This window comes from Penaeus chinensis, chromosome 43, assembly GCF_019202785.1.
Source record: "Penaeus chinensis breed Huanghai No. 1 chromosome 43, ASM1920278v2, whole genome shotgun sequence".
Lineage (NCBI taxonomy): Eukaryota > Metazoa > Arthropoda > Malacostraca > Decapoda > Penaeidae > Penaeus > Penaeus chinensis.
Genome location: NC_061861.1, coordinates 2,691,745 through 2,704,700, shown reverse-complemented (window position 1 = coordinate 2,704,700; position 12,956 = coordinate 2,691,745). Strand labels below are relative to the sequence as shown.

At 36.6% G+C, this 12,956-nt stretch overlaps 1 protein-coding gene across 1 annotated transcript in view; it reads left to right on the top strand.

The window, feature by feature from the left end:
* Positions 1 to 1,141: 1,141 nt before the first annotated feature.
* The window catches only part of LOC125048171 (synaptic vesicle glycoprotein 2C-like), a 12,029-nt gene continuing 214 nt past the window's right edge, over positions 1,142 to 12,956 (top strand). Inside the window, exons 1-12 of the mRNA XM_047646732.1 lie at positions 1,142 to 1,331; positions 1,933 to 2,080; positions 2,417 to 2,597; positions 3,030 to 3,181; positions 4,187 to 4,356; positions 5,327 to 5,482; positions 5,708 to 5,796; positions 6,475 to 6,560; positions 7,596 to 7,773; positions 8,240 to 8,481; positions 8,944 to 9,103; positions 9,495 to 12,956. The exon at positions 9,495 to 12,956 is cut by the window's right edge and continues 214 nt beyond it. Of these exons, the coding sequence (XP_047502688.1) occupies positions 1,152 to 1,331; positions 1,933 to 2,080; positions 2,417 to 2,597; positions 3,030 to 3,181; positions 4,187 to 4,356; positions 5,327 to 5,482; positions 5,708 to 5,796; positions 6,475 to 6,560; positions 7,596 to 7,773; positions 8,240 to 8,481; positions 8,944 to 9,103; positions 9,495 to 9,675 (1,923 nt within the window). The 5' untranslated portion in view covers positions 1,142 to 1,151 and the 3' untranslated portion in view covers positions 9,676 to 12,956. The remainder of the gene's footprint in view (positions 1,332 to 1,932; positions 2,081 to 2,416; positions 2,598 to 3,029; positions 3,182 to 4,186; positions 4,357 to 5,326; positions 5,483 to 5,707; positions 5,797 to 6,474; positions 6,561 to 7,595; positions 7,774 to 8,239; positions 8,482 to 8,943; positions 9,104 to 9,494) is intronic.

The window sequence follows — 12,956 nt, the reverse complement described above, 5'->3', positions numbered from 1 at the left end:
TATGTTGATTGGGGAGCCAACAGGTGGATTATATTCTCCCAGGTAATATGTCTGCGTGTAAAAGAAGACGAAGAAAAAGAAGAAGAAAAGGAAGAGGAAGTGGTAGAAAATGGAGAAAAAATCACGAGAGAGGGCCAGAGCTGGTATTTGTACTTGTGGGCATAAAGTTCTGTATTTGTTAAAGATGCAAAAGGTGTTCGTTCCATAGATAATATAGAAAATGCACACGCTAGCATATGCACTTTTTTTTTTTTTTTTTAGCCTTTTCACACATACGTAAATGCCTTTTATTCTTATATAACATGATTCACTACTTGAACCACAAATATCATTAGAAATTCCTCTTTTATCATCTCAAAACACTAATCAGAATTATATGCAATCTCTACACTTCGTAATCATTAGTATCAAATTCCTATCTAAGTCAGCATCATATTTTTCTCAAGCTTCTTATCTAAAATTATATACAGTTTTGTGAATTACTAATTTTATTGTTCAGTTTGTATGTGCTGACATTGTATCAAGAATTGTCCACGTTTACACACATACAGGTACTTTCATAAGATTTCCTTCTTAATTTTAAACGCCGTTGTTTAACTGTGATAAACTTCTCCATAAATCTATCCCAATAATATAACTTTCTCTTTGTTTATGATGATAAATATAATGTTTATCCGTTATAAACGGAATACAGATGTATAATAAACTGCTAAATAGGAAATTAGTTATTTATCTTATATCCGATTCCGTATGAAGTATAAGAGAAAACAGTCTTTCTTTAAACCCAAATAGGCAGTGTATTTCTTACTTGCTTTTTCTTTCACGCCAGTGCTTTTCATTTCAAAACTTTAAAGCGTAAGTTATCATTTCCTCCTAATAAAAACCTTATATTTATATTTATATATATATAAAAATCACCGCCAGACGTAAAAGTTCTAGCTCCGTCTGGTAATTTCCAGTGATTCATTGATTACCTTTCTGTCCATTACCATTACCCTTCTGTCCACTACCATTGATTACCTTTTGTCGCCAGGGTTATCATGAGTGGAGGAGGAGACGGGCTCGAGTCCGCGTCCCTGGTGCGTCACGGCAGTGGAGGAGGCCGCAGCTACACGTCTGAAGGTGGAATGCTAAGGGAGAGCGAAGGTGGGATGGGAGGAAGTGGAGGAGGTGGAGGCGGAGGTGGGGGAGGAGGGGTTGGAGGAGGTGGTGGCCGTGGAGGAGGAGGAGGTGGAGGTGGGGAGGGTAACCTTGATGGAGGAGATGAACTGGACTATGTGGAGAGTGATGCCCCTCTCCTCTCGCAGTTTCACGAGGATGCCATACAGCAGGTGAGTATTTGCGTGGCAACAGGTGAGAGAAAATGCCCTTTATTTCTGTTCAGATTGGTCTGATTTGTATGGAGTTTACTTCTAATTATATCATCTTATAATGAAGAATATATCTGATATTTCAGGTCTTGAAGTATCTAAATAGATGCCTATCCTCCGTAACAGAAACTAAAAGAAAAGAAAAAAATGAAAATACAAAACTGAGAATTAAGGACTTTGATATATCATACATACAGCATACAGCAAACATACAACATACAACAATATCCATTACTCCAGATTATTGAATTATTCAGAGAAATAAGAACCACATCAAATCTAAATTGTGCATAATTATTAACATGAAATTACAAAATAATTATAAGCTAACAACGAGAATCAAGCAATGTATCTGTAATTAGGATGTCAGTTACCTGTTGGGCTTCCTATCCAGGGGCGTCATTTACTCAGTTAAAAATTGTGGTTCTTGGTGGGAGGCGCCAAGCCAGACCTTGAGGGGAGTAAACAGAGTCTTGGGTGGGGGGAGATATCCCCAAGCCCCCCCCCCCCCCCCATTGACGTTCCTGTTTCCATCACAACTCTCACTGTCCCCCCCTTCCAGGCCGGCACGGGGGCCTTCCAGTGGCTTCTGCTCATGATCACAGGCCTCGGTCTCGCGGCTGACACCATCGAGCTCTTCGTCGTAGCGTATGTGATCCCGTCAGCCGAGGTGGAGCTTTGTATGTCCGGGACTGACAAAGGCTGGCTCGGTGAGTGAAGCTGCGAGTCTGGTTTTTCATTTTTTTTTCAAGAAGTTTTCGGTTTTGTTAGTATATTCGAGGTGTGTTTTGATTGCTGGTTTGGATTGGATGATTGGGGTATTTTCAATTTTTCCGTAAAGAAGATGAATGACAAACAAACAAAAAAAAGTTAGCTTCTTGACGAGTTTTAATATTCAAGGAGGATTCGAAGCCGATCCATTTCACTCGCGTTGGAATATGCAATACGCACACTTGAATTCCACAAACAACTGAAATCACTCCCTCCTCAACCCTCCTGCTCAAGCTGGAGGAAAAATAATAATCCCACATTCCTTCACCTTCCAGCCGCCATCACGTTCATTGGCATGATGATCGGGGCAATGATTTGGGGCAGCTTGAGCGACAACGTGGGGCGTCGGCGAGCGCTTCTGTCGGCGCTGTTTGTAAATGCCTTGTTTGGGGTCATGACAGCTTTCATGCCCACCTACGGGATCTTCATGACGACCAGACTCTGTTCTGGCATTGGGTAATGATGACAGACCGATCTGTGTTTTATTTTATTTTTTTGTTCTGTATTTTCCTCGCTTTTTCTTCTTCATTGGTACGAGAGAGAGGCTGTGGTATTTGTCTGGACCTGTCGTTATTTTACTGACATTAAGTTTTTTTCTTAATATATTAACAATAAAGTAAACAAAACACTAACCATTCAGTCACTACTTACCTCTGTAATATTCTGGTTTTAGTGTGTCATCAAACTTTAAGATTCGAAACGTTCAAAGTACTGATCTAAACAAATCATCACACTTCTTTCTTTAACGCATTAAAAAGTTAGATATACAAGGAATTTTTGCGCTTAATCACCAAAGAGATATACAAGCTCTTTTGTGCTTACTCACCAGATATATATTTTTTTTGTGTTTTAATCCTTAGCTTTATCATCACGCTCTCTTTGTATCAGAATTGGCGGCGGGATTCCAATTGTGTTTGCCTATTACTGTGAGTTTGTGACCCGGGCTGAGAGGGGGCGCCATCTGTCGTGGCTGCTGGTGTTCTGGGCGGTGGGCGGCGTGTTCACGGCGTTGATGGCGTGGGCGATAATTCCTAGGACTGGTGAGTTTGATTTTTTAGGGCAGCTGTATGTTTCTTTTTTTCTCTTTTCTTTTTGTCATTTTTCTCTCTATATTACACACACACACACATATATATTTTGGTTTTGTAGATCTAGATGCCCGTGAAATAAAATATCCTGTAAACATGACTGAGAGGAGCCTTTAAAATTCTCCATCACTTTTCTCAAAAGGCCATGCATATCCCTTTTAATTGTTTTCTTAATACGCCTAAAAGAAGCCATTTTGGTGTCTGAATGAATACCAAATTTATGCGCTTCGTATTGAAAACGGTTTAATGTTGACAAACTTAAAGGAAACTAGAAAGTCTCACATGGGCCAGAATTAGCTATTTCTGAAGTCAAATTGCCAAACAACGGTTTCCAGTGCCAGTCCGGGTTTCCAGTAACAATTGTGGGTATATTTGATGTGAACATGTCAGTTGACAGCCCTGGTTTACAGTGAATCTTACTCAGTCATAAATTAACACCTTTGGGTAATAACACCCAGGTTATTAAATGCTTCGCCTGCCTGCCCGAGACTTCAAAGATCCGTTATTATTTAATTTAAATCGCCACTGTTGTAGTCAAGTTGCTGCGAGAAAATTTCGCTTTACCTATCGAGTTGATGATATGCTAGTGAAAAAGTGTTCGCTTTTACTCTTGGTCACATACACAAACATTTTAACATAATTTTCAACAATCCTATGCAGCTTTTAGTTATATTACATCCGACTCATTTTTTTTTTTTTTTTTTTTTTTTTTGGAAGCAGTGTGGGTATGGGGTGCAACGAGAATTGCCCCGTTTGGGATAATTTGTTTGGATTAATTTACATGAATTTACATTTTTCTGTTTGTTCCACGCACATACACCCCCTCTTCTCCCCCTCCCCTACACACAAACACACCCTTACCACCAACAAGTCGTTTTTACACGCCCGTCATCTAAAAAAAAAAAAAATCTGCTTCGCGGATAGAACACACATAACCCAGACTCTCCCAATGAACAGGTATCACAGTAGTTTTGGACGAGCAACACCACTTCAGCTCCTGGCGCGTTTTTCTCGTGGTGTGTTCCCTCCCTTCCTTTGCTGCTGTCATCGGGCTGTACTTCATGCCAGAGTCACCGCGGTTCTTGCTCGAAAAGGGTCGTGACGTTGAAGCCATCATGGTATATAAGGTAATATGAACCGTATTCATGTTGACAATTGTAGGAAAAGGTATGAATGAGAATGAATGTCTTCACGATACAAGAGATGTATTTGACCGGTTTCTTCGTCATGGATACATCGTGTATTTCTCACGAAGATATAATTGAAACCGGTCAAGTACATCTCTTGTATTATGAAGATAAGATTTATTTTTCAGATTCATAGTATTTGTAGATTTTTAATGTGGATTTTAACAGTGACTGTACATTTTTATTCTCCAGATTTATGAGTTTTGGGTTTATATTAAGAATACTGTGATCTTGCATGATTAGAATAAAGACTAATGTATACATGGTGTGTGTGTGTGTGTGTGTGTGTGTGTGTGTGTGTGTGTGTGTGTGTGTGTGTGTGTGTGTGTGTATTTATGTATTTTTATATTTTTCATTTCCTACAGATTGTAAGAGACATTAGATTTTAACATATTTCAGTGTCAGAGAGGGGTAAATGTGGATGGTGATGAGAGAGAGAGAGAGAGAGAGAAAGAGAAAGAGAGAGAGAGAGAGAGAGAGAGAGAGAGAGAGAGAGAGAGAGAGAGAGAGAGAGAGAGAGAGAGAGAGTAAGAGAGAGAGAGAGAAAGAGAAAGAGAAAGAGAAAACGAAAGAGAAAGAGAAAGAGAAAGAGAAAGAGAGAGAGAGAGAGAGAGAGAGTAAGAGAGAGAGAGAAAGAGAAAGAGAAAGAGAAAGAGAAAAAGAAAAAGAAAGAGAAAGAGAAAGAGAGAGAGAGAGAGAGAGAGAGAGAGAGAGAGAGAGAGAGAGAGAGAGAGAGAGAAGATGAGATAATCAAGAGATTATCATTACATCTAAATATATATATATATATATATATATATATATATATATATATACATATATAAGTAAAAAAAACAGAGGCAAACGGCCAAACAAACAAATAAGCTAACCTCTCATTACGCAACCAACCTCAACGAAGCACAATTTGCAGAAAATCTTCAAGTGGAACAACGCACAAAACCCAGGAGCCGAATACCAGCTCACGGAACTGGAACTGCCGTCAGGAACCCATCGTTCCCTGCGACACACACCTCCTCAGGGCGTCGGCAAGAATTTCTTTTCCGACCTGTCTTACGGACTTGATCAGGTAATTTTTATTGTCTTTCTCTCTCTTCTTCTTCTTTTTTTTTTTTTTTTTTTTTTTTTATCTATGTGGATTTAACTCTTTACGTTTTGCTGAATAAAAAATTGTTTTGGATTCAATTTTGTTCGAATTATAATGGGTATTTGATTTAATTTGCGTCCTTTTCTTGTGTAGGTCTCGTATGATTGAAGGCTGATGTATTTCTTACATAATGATTTCTCTTTGCAGTTCTGGGGCCTCTTCTTCCAGCTATTCATTCCCCCGTACCTCAAGTCAACAGTTCTGCTCCTTATTGTGTGGTTCACCTGTGCTTTTGGGTGAGTTAGTTGGCTTGTGAAATGAGAGGGAGTGCAGGGGAGAAGGGGAGAGGGAAAGGGAGGAGGAAGGAGGAAGGAGGAAGGAGGGAAAGGGAGATGGAAATGGAGAAGGAAGAAGGAGAGGGTGAGGGAGAGAGAGAGAGGAAGAGGGAGAAGGAGAGGGTGAAGGGGAGGAAAAATAGGGGAGGAAGAAAGGGAGAGGGCAAATAAAAGAGGAGTGGGAAGGGGAGGGGGAGGGGAGGGGAAGAGGGAGAGGAAGGAAGTGGGAGGGGGAGGGGGAGGGGAATGGAAGAGGGAGAGGGAGAGGGTGAAAGAGGAGAAAGTGAGGGAGAGGGGAGGAGGAAAGGGAAGAGGGGAGAGTGGCGGATGAGGGGGACAAAGGGAGGTGGAAGGGGACAAACGAGAAGGAAGGGACAGAGAAAGAGGAGAAAGGAGTAAGAGAGAGGGAGAAGGGTAGGAGAGAGTGGTAAAGGGGGGGGGGGGGAGCAGAAGGAGAAAGAAAGGGAAAGGGAGAGAGAGAGGGGGTGATGAGGAAGGGAGAGAGGGAGGGGAAGGAGGAGGAGGAGAGAGGGAGGGGGAGAGAGAGAGAGAGAAAGAAATTAAGATGGCTATAGAAAATCAGATATACAGTACTATGAATAAGAGAAAGTATACTCATGAAAAATTATTGTTATACAGGTTCTATGGTCTGTCAGTCTGGTTCCCTGAATACATAAAACTTCTGCAAAGTGAAGAATATAACAAACATGCTCAGACTACAGATGGTAAGTGCAGATGTACAAAGTTTTTTTTTATTAGTAGGATATTACCAATCTATTAGTTACTTATTAACTCGTAAATGCAGAAAAATCTGATTTTAGGAATAATGTTTCTTTAGAGTTTTAGTTTAGAGTTTTACCTTTTTTCCATAGTATGTGCTTACTACTTACAACCTTCATAGAGGAGGTTGTGTTCATGTATTCATCCTCCTCTTCGTCTACCGTCCATTTTCCAAGCTATCATGGGTTGGGGGCGCTATCTATTTTTCTTTCCCCTATCTCTATCCCCTTGAATTACTTGTTACCTGGTCTTGTTGGGCCAGTCTTTACCACTGGAACCTGGTAACATTAAGTTTCTACACTTACTGGTCTAGTTTTCTGTGTCCATTGTCTCCACTTGGCCAAACCACCTGAAACGCATTTGATGTATGATATTAGAGATACTTTCAATGCCAAATATGTCTCTTAGTTCCGCAGATTTTCTTTCAATGATTAGTTAATGGGTTAATTATCATCGTGGTCTGTCCATAGGATGAAGCGAAAAGTTACGGATAGTTTATGATGACAATTTATGGGTGGTTTGATTTTTCAATATCAATATTGAGAGCCAGTTTAAAGGATTCACTGTCATTGCAATTCACCATAGAAACATGATCTGTAAAAAAAAATACTTTAAAACTTTGGCAGATTTTTGTATTTTGAAAGTATCTTTAGTGCTTTTTAGTCATAGATTTTATTCATCAAACTAGATGCAAATTATTTCATTTGATGTTAATCAATAATAACTCCAATTTGATTTTTGTTAATTGATCTCAAATGTTGCACACTGAATAAAGGTCACAGGATATATTCAGTAGGAAGTGTCCTGGCATATTAGAGGTAGGGAATGTAAAGTAACATTTGAATTCCTTAAAAATCTTAAAACTCAAAACTCAGGAGATAAGAATGATGCCCCTCATTTCCTAGGGTAGTTAACCAATTATTACAAATCAGCACAGATTTTCCTTTCAGTATTTCCTTTACAACGTTTCCCTCTTGCAGGAAAGGCATTCATGGATGAGAGATTAGACAACAGCCTCTTCGACAACCGCGTTTTCAATGACGTCATCTTCAACAATGTCACTTTCAAGGACGTTGTCATGAATCATGTGATTTTCCTGAACTGCACTTTCATGGACTGTCTCTTCTCGAATGTGCGGAGTAGCAAGAGCTTCTTCAAGTATGTGGCTGCGCATGTTCTGAGATCGCAGTTTGGGATTGAGTCATTGTTTTATTTTCCTGTAATTTTAGGAAAACTGATTTTTTTATGTTTCTTATTTTTATTATTGTTTTTTTTTTTTTTTTTTGTGTGTCTCTTTTTAGGTTTTTATTTCGTTTCATTTTGTTATGTTTTTTGTATTTATTATTCATTATTTTGTATTAATAATTATAGATTTTATTTTGTTTCGGGATTTTTCTGTTTATTTTTTTTTTCCATTTTCTCTCTACTTCTATTTTCATTTCAGTTACTTTTTTATGGTTGATGGATATTGTTTCTTTAATAAAATAATCGAATAGGATTATCCACTCAAACCAATTCTTGCAAATAAAAAAAACAGTAATTAAGACATAATAAAACATTCCATAGACACCTATTTCCACACGTACATTTCTCGCCCTAAACCGAACCCTCTCTCAACACGCAGATACTCCACGATCGAAGATTGCCTCTTCATCGACACCGACCTATATGACTACCGATTCATAGACTGTGACAGAAGAAACAACATATTCCGTGCGGACGTGCCCGGCTGCAAGCTCGACTTCGACTATAACATCCACTACAAGGAAGTATTTCAAGAGAACCTCATCGGCCAGCTGACCATCATTCCCGGGACTCTGATCACCTCCTTGCTCATGGACAGGATCGGTCGGGTCAAGATCATGAGTAAGGCGGCCGGGGCTTTCAGCCTTCTGTTTGTTGATGCTGTTGTTGCTATTATTATTATCATTGTTGTTGATGTTTATGCTGTTGTTATTATTATTACTATTATTATTGTTAATATTGTTGTTATTATTATTATTATTATTATTATTATTATTATTATTATAATTTTGCTGACTTGATTTCTCGTAGCCTGAATTTATTAATAATAAAAAAAAATATGTATATGTATATATATTCATTTTGATGAATTAGATTGAGCTTTGGTATTATGCAATTCCTCTCTTATTAACTGGGACATAATTTCTTGTACCTACTCTTTCTCATCATTGAAATAATTTAACTGGAATTATTTTTACTGTTGGATGAATTGTTGAATCCAATTGTGTAAAAAAAAAAAAAAAAAATCAGAAAGATATGCATTGCATTTTTTATTATATTCAAACAATTTTAATTCTTTTCCAGGTGTGTCCATGTTTTTATCTTCAATATCAGCTTTCTTCATATGGTTTTTAAACAGCAAGATCGGCGTGATTGTCTTCGAAGCTGTGTTCAATTTCATTTTCATATCTGGGTGGAATGCTTTAGACATAGCATCTACCGAAGCCTTTCCAACTCATATCAGGTATAACTATTTTGTGGATTGCTAATGTGTAGACTCGCTATGAAGCAGAAGTGAAATTTTGAACATATTGTTTCAATTGCGTGTTTATAAGTCAAACAGATCACGTGTGTATTATGATGAAGAAAAAAACCCTAAATGATAAATGAGAATGGAAAAGAAAAATCAATGACAAAGTAATGAATATGAAAAACAGAACAAATAAATACATAATTTATCCTCACACACACACACACACACACACACACACACACACACACACACACACACACACACACACACCTGTTCACACCCATTCTCATATTCTACAGGTACGCGATCAATCCTGTTCACACCCATTCTCGTCTTTTACAGATACATAAGTAATCCTCACGCACACTTTCGTCTTTTACAGGACAACAGCATATGGGTTCCTAAGTGCTACGTCAAGGATAGCGGGCGTTTTAGGGTCCCTGTGCTTCGGGCAGTTCATCTACACAAGCCGGGCGATTCCTATGCTAACCACTTCAGTTGTCCTCCTTCTCGGTAGCATTGTGTCCCTCAAGCTACCGGAGACTAGAGATAACCTCTTGTAGGTTGAAATGTATTTTAAAAGAACTATTTTTTAGGTTAAATTTGTTAAATGTTAAAATGCAGGAAATAAAACATGAAATGAAAATGATGTGAGAGATGGTTATTGTGATAAGGAAATTATTTTTTAAAGATTGATTTTTTTCTTCCCTCTAGTCAATATTTTTTTTAAGGTACTTTTCAGTTTTCTGTCCACAGTGAATGAATTGTCAAAAGTGCTGATGAGAACTTTGGTAATGACATTGTTATAATTGAAGTTCTGTAACACAGCTTTTGCCCTGTGAACAAGTTCATCCCCATTCACTCCTTTCTTTGCACATACATATAAATGTATGTATATATATATATATATATATATATATATATATATATATATTATTACACACACTCTCTTTCTCTCTCTCTCCCTTTCTTACCCTCAAACACCCCCTCATACACGCACTTTCATGCACACACACACACACACACACACACACACACACACACACACACACACACACACACACACTCACACACACACACACACTCACACAAACACACATCCCACTAGTATACAGCCAAATGAATAATCATGTGTTAGATACTTAATTTTGAATTTCACATGTTATGATTTTATGTAATGGAAGGTAGACTCCCATTCAAAAGCGGAAAACTACTTAACATTAAATAATTATGTATATCTAGTTACAGAGTCGTATAATATATTTTCCGAATATCAGTTGCTGCTAGAGCCACTTGCAGCTGGTTTTAGTTTGAATATACTTTGCCTTTTAGAGCCTCGGTTGCTTTTTTTCTTAAAGACAAGATGTACCTGTGTGAATTTTGTCCTTAATAATTTTCGTTGAAATAAAGGAAAGGGTTAAAGTGACAGTCGTATAGTGTGGGAATGTATAATACTTGCATGCGTGATAGAAGGTTTATCATGAAGCCAAGTCTTCGTATAAGTTGAAATATGTGTTTTTTTCCCTTGTGTCGTTTTAGTATGTCTTACTTATTTAAAGTCTTGTTTTTATCCCTCATTTGTCACATGCTATTGTTTGCATGAATTAAAAAACAAACAAACTTATTCTCACTCATTTTGGTAATCATTCACTTCACAGAAAAAGGAAGGAAAAAAAAAAGTTCAAAACATTATCTCATATCTTACATTCCTAATATGTTTGTAGAATAATTTATTTACCAATTACATGATACATAATACATAATACATTTATTATTTCTTATCCTCATTTCAACCTTGAAATATTTCATAACACATTTTCATAATGATTTTTATGTTACTAAATGCAGAAGGTAGATCTGAGTAAATATTTTTATTTTTGTTTATTTTTTTCATATTTGAAGAGAGAAAATTAACAATCTCCCTTGAATGAAAGTAACATTTTGAGATGTTTACTGTCAGTCATATCATACTACTTATATGCTAACTTGGTATTGATAATATTCTGATATTTTAAAAAGTTCGAATTACAAATTTGTATATCTATATTACAAAAAATGGGAAGTCTCGTGAACAGTTAACACTGAATGATCAGATACGTTAACAGTATCTTAACATAGGAGTATTATAGTATATGACAGGCATTTTGAAAGTAGATAACATGTATATACACAATGAATTCTTGCAACATATTTCATATTTTGTGATGTAGTCCAATTTAGATCAACGGTTTATAGGCTTTTTATGTGGGAAAAGAAAGTAAAGAAATAGATGCTGGTGACAGAATTTGATTTTGGTATTGGATACGTTCTTGGTTATATATATATGTTATATATATATACATATACATATACACACATTTTTTTCGTTTTTTTTTTCTAATAGAGTTATGCCACCGGATTTTAATTTTGGTCTATCTAATGGGAATATAAATGTGTACTCCTGTTCTATTTGTATATTTGTATGTTATCTAGTCATTACCAATTGCAATATTCTCTAAGATTAGAAGAGTTGAAAGGGATATGAAAATGGGACTTTATATAATGATTTCCCTCTGTGTAATAATTGAGAAGCATTGAGAAAAGGCCCATGTTACACAAGCTTTTAAAAATCGCTAAAGAAGTCTTGTTCTGAACATGAAACTTATTCAAATGAGCTTTGTAACTAACATGTGAGATCTTTTTTCCTTAGGAAATTTCTATTGTGCAGTGGTTTAACGATAAATATCGAAATCATAGATGTTCTTACATCACAGATAGGATATTATATATATATCAATGATGATGTGATTCAGTGTACATATATCTATGAATACTCACTCACCTACTATACTCAAGTTGAGTTTTGTGTGGGTGAAGTTCCAGATATTTAAGGATATGTAATGGAAATTTTCTGATTGATGAAGTCAGTGTGAAGCTCCAGATGAAGCATGTTGTATGAAATGCTTCTGTTCGATCTAAATGCCAAGATACGAGGAATGTTAGGCTGTGTGACGAGACAGTGAGGGTTAAACTGCAAAGCTGGTTTTATATCTTGATCTCTTTAATGTGAAATAAAAAGATTCAGAAAATGAACTTGTGTATGTCTCTGGGCTGGGATGATTTTAACATTCTGATAGGAAATGTTTTCTAATCAAAAAGGAACTGATTGATGATATAGATAACTGGTACAGTTGTAACTTCTGGTACAGTCTCGTATGTCATTTGTGGCTAACTCATTTTGCTTTCTTTTATAAATTTTGAGAATAGCTTTTACTTTTTTGGAATAGACAAACTACACTTCTGTTGGTTCAGTCTGTTTAATTTCATTTAATGGTTACATATCTAAAGGGTTCCCTTCTTATAGTTATGAAGGATTTAGTGAATAAACATGGCGGGAACAAATGCAGGAAAGTTATGAGGGAGAATAAACATTTCCATAACTGTGCCCATGTAATGGAAATGAAAACATATATTCTTGGAAGATCTGTAATTAATTTATATATCTTCCGATGTGGAATTGTTCATTCATCATTCATACCTTTTCTTCATTTTCCAACAGTCAAGTCTGTTCATAAAAGGGAAGTTTTATTAACGAGAAAGACAACAGAGTGCATTAAACATCAGGTGCATCTTGCTGTTCACAAAAACAAAAAAAAAAGAAAAAAACAAAGAAACCACTGATATCATATAAATGGAATAACAACATAACATTTCAAGGTCATCGAGTGTTCTTCAAATGACAAAGTAAAAAATGAAGGGGTTGTATTTTGCCTTTTACTCTCTGATGAGGAAATATCAATGAGTTTGAAACAGCACATTCTTATTCTGCTTATGATGTGAGAGTCTTTCTTTTCATCTTTGTGTA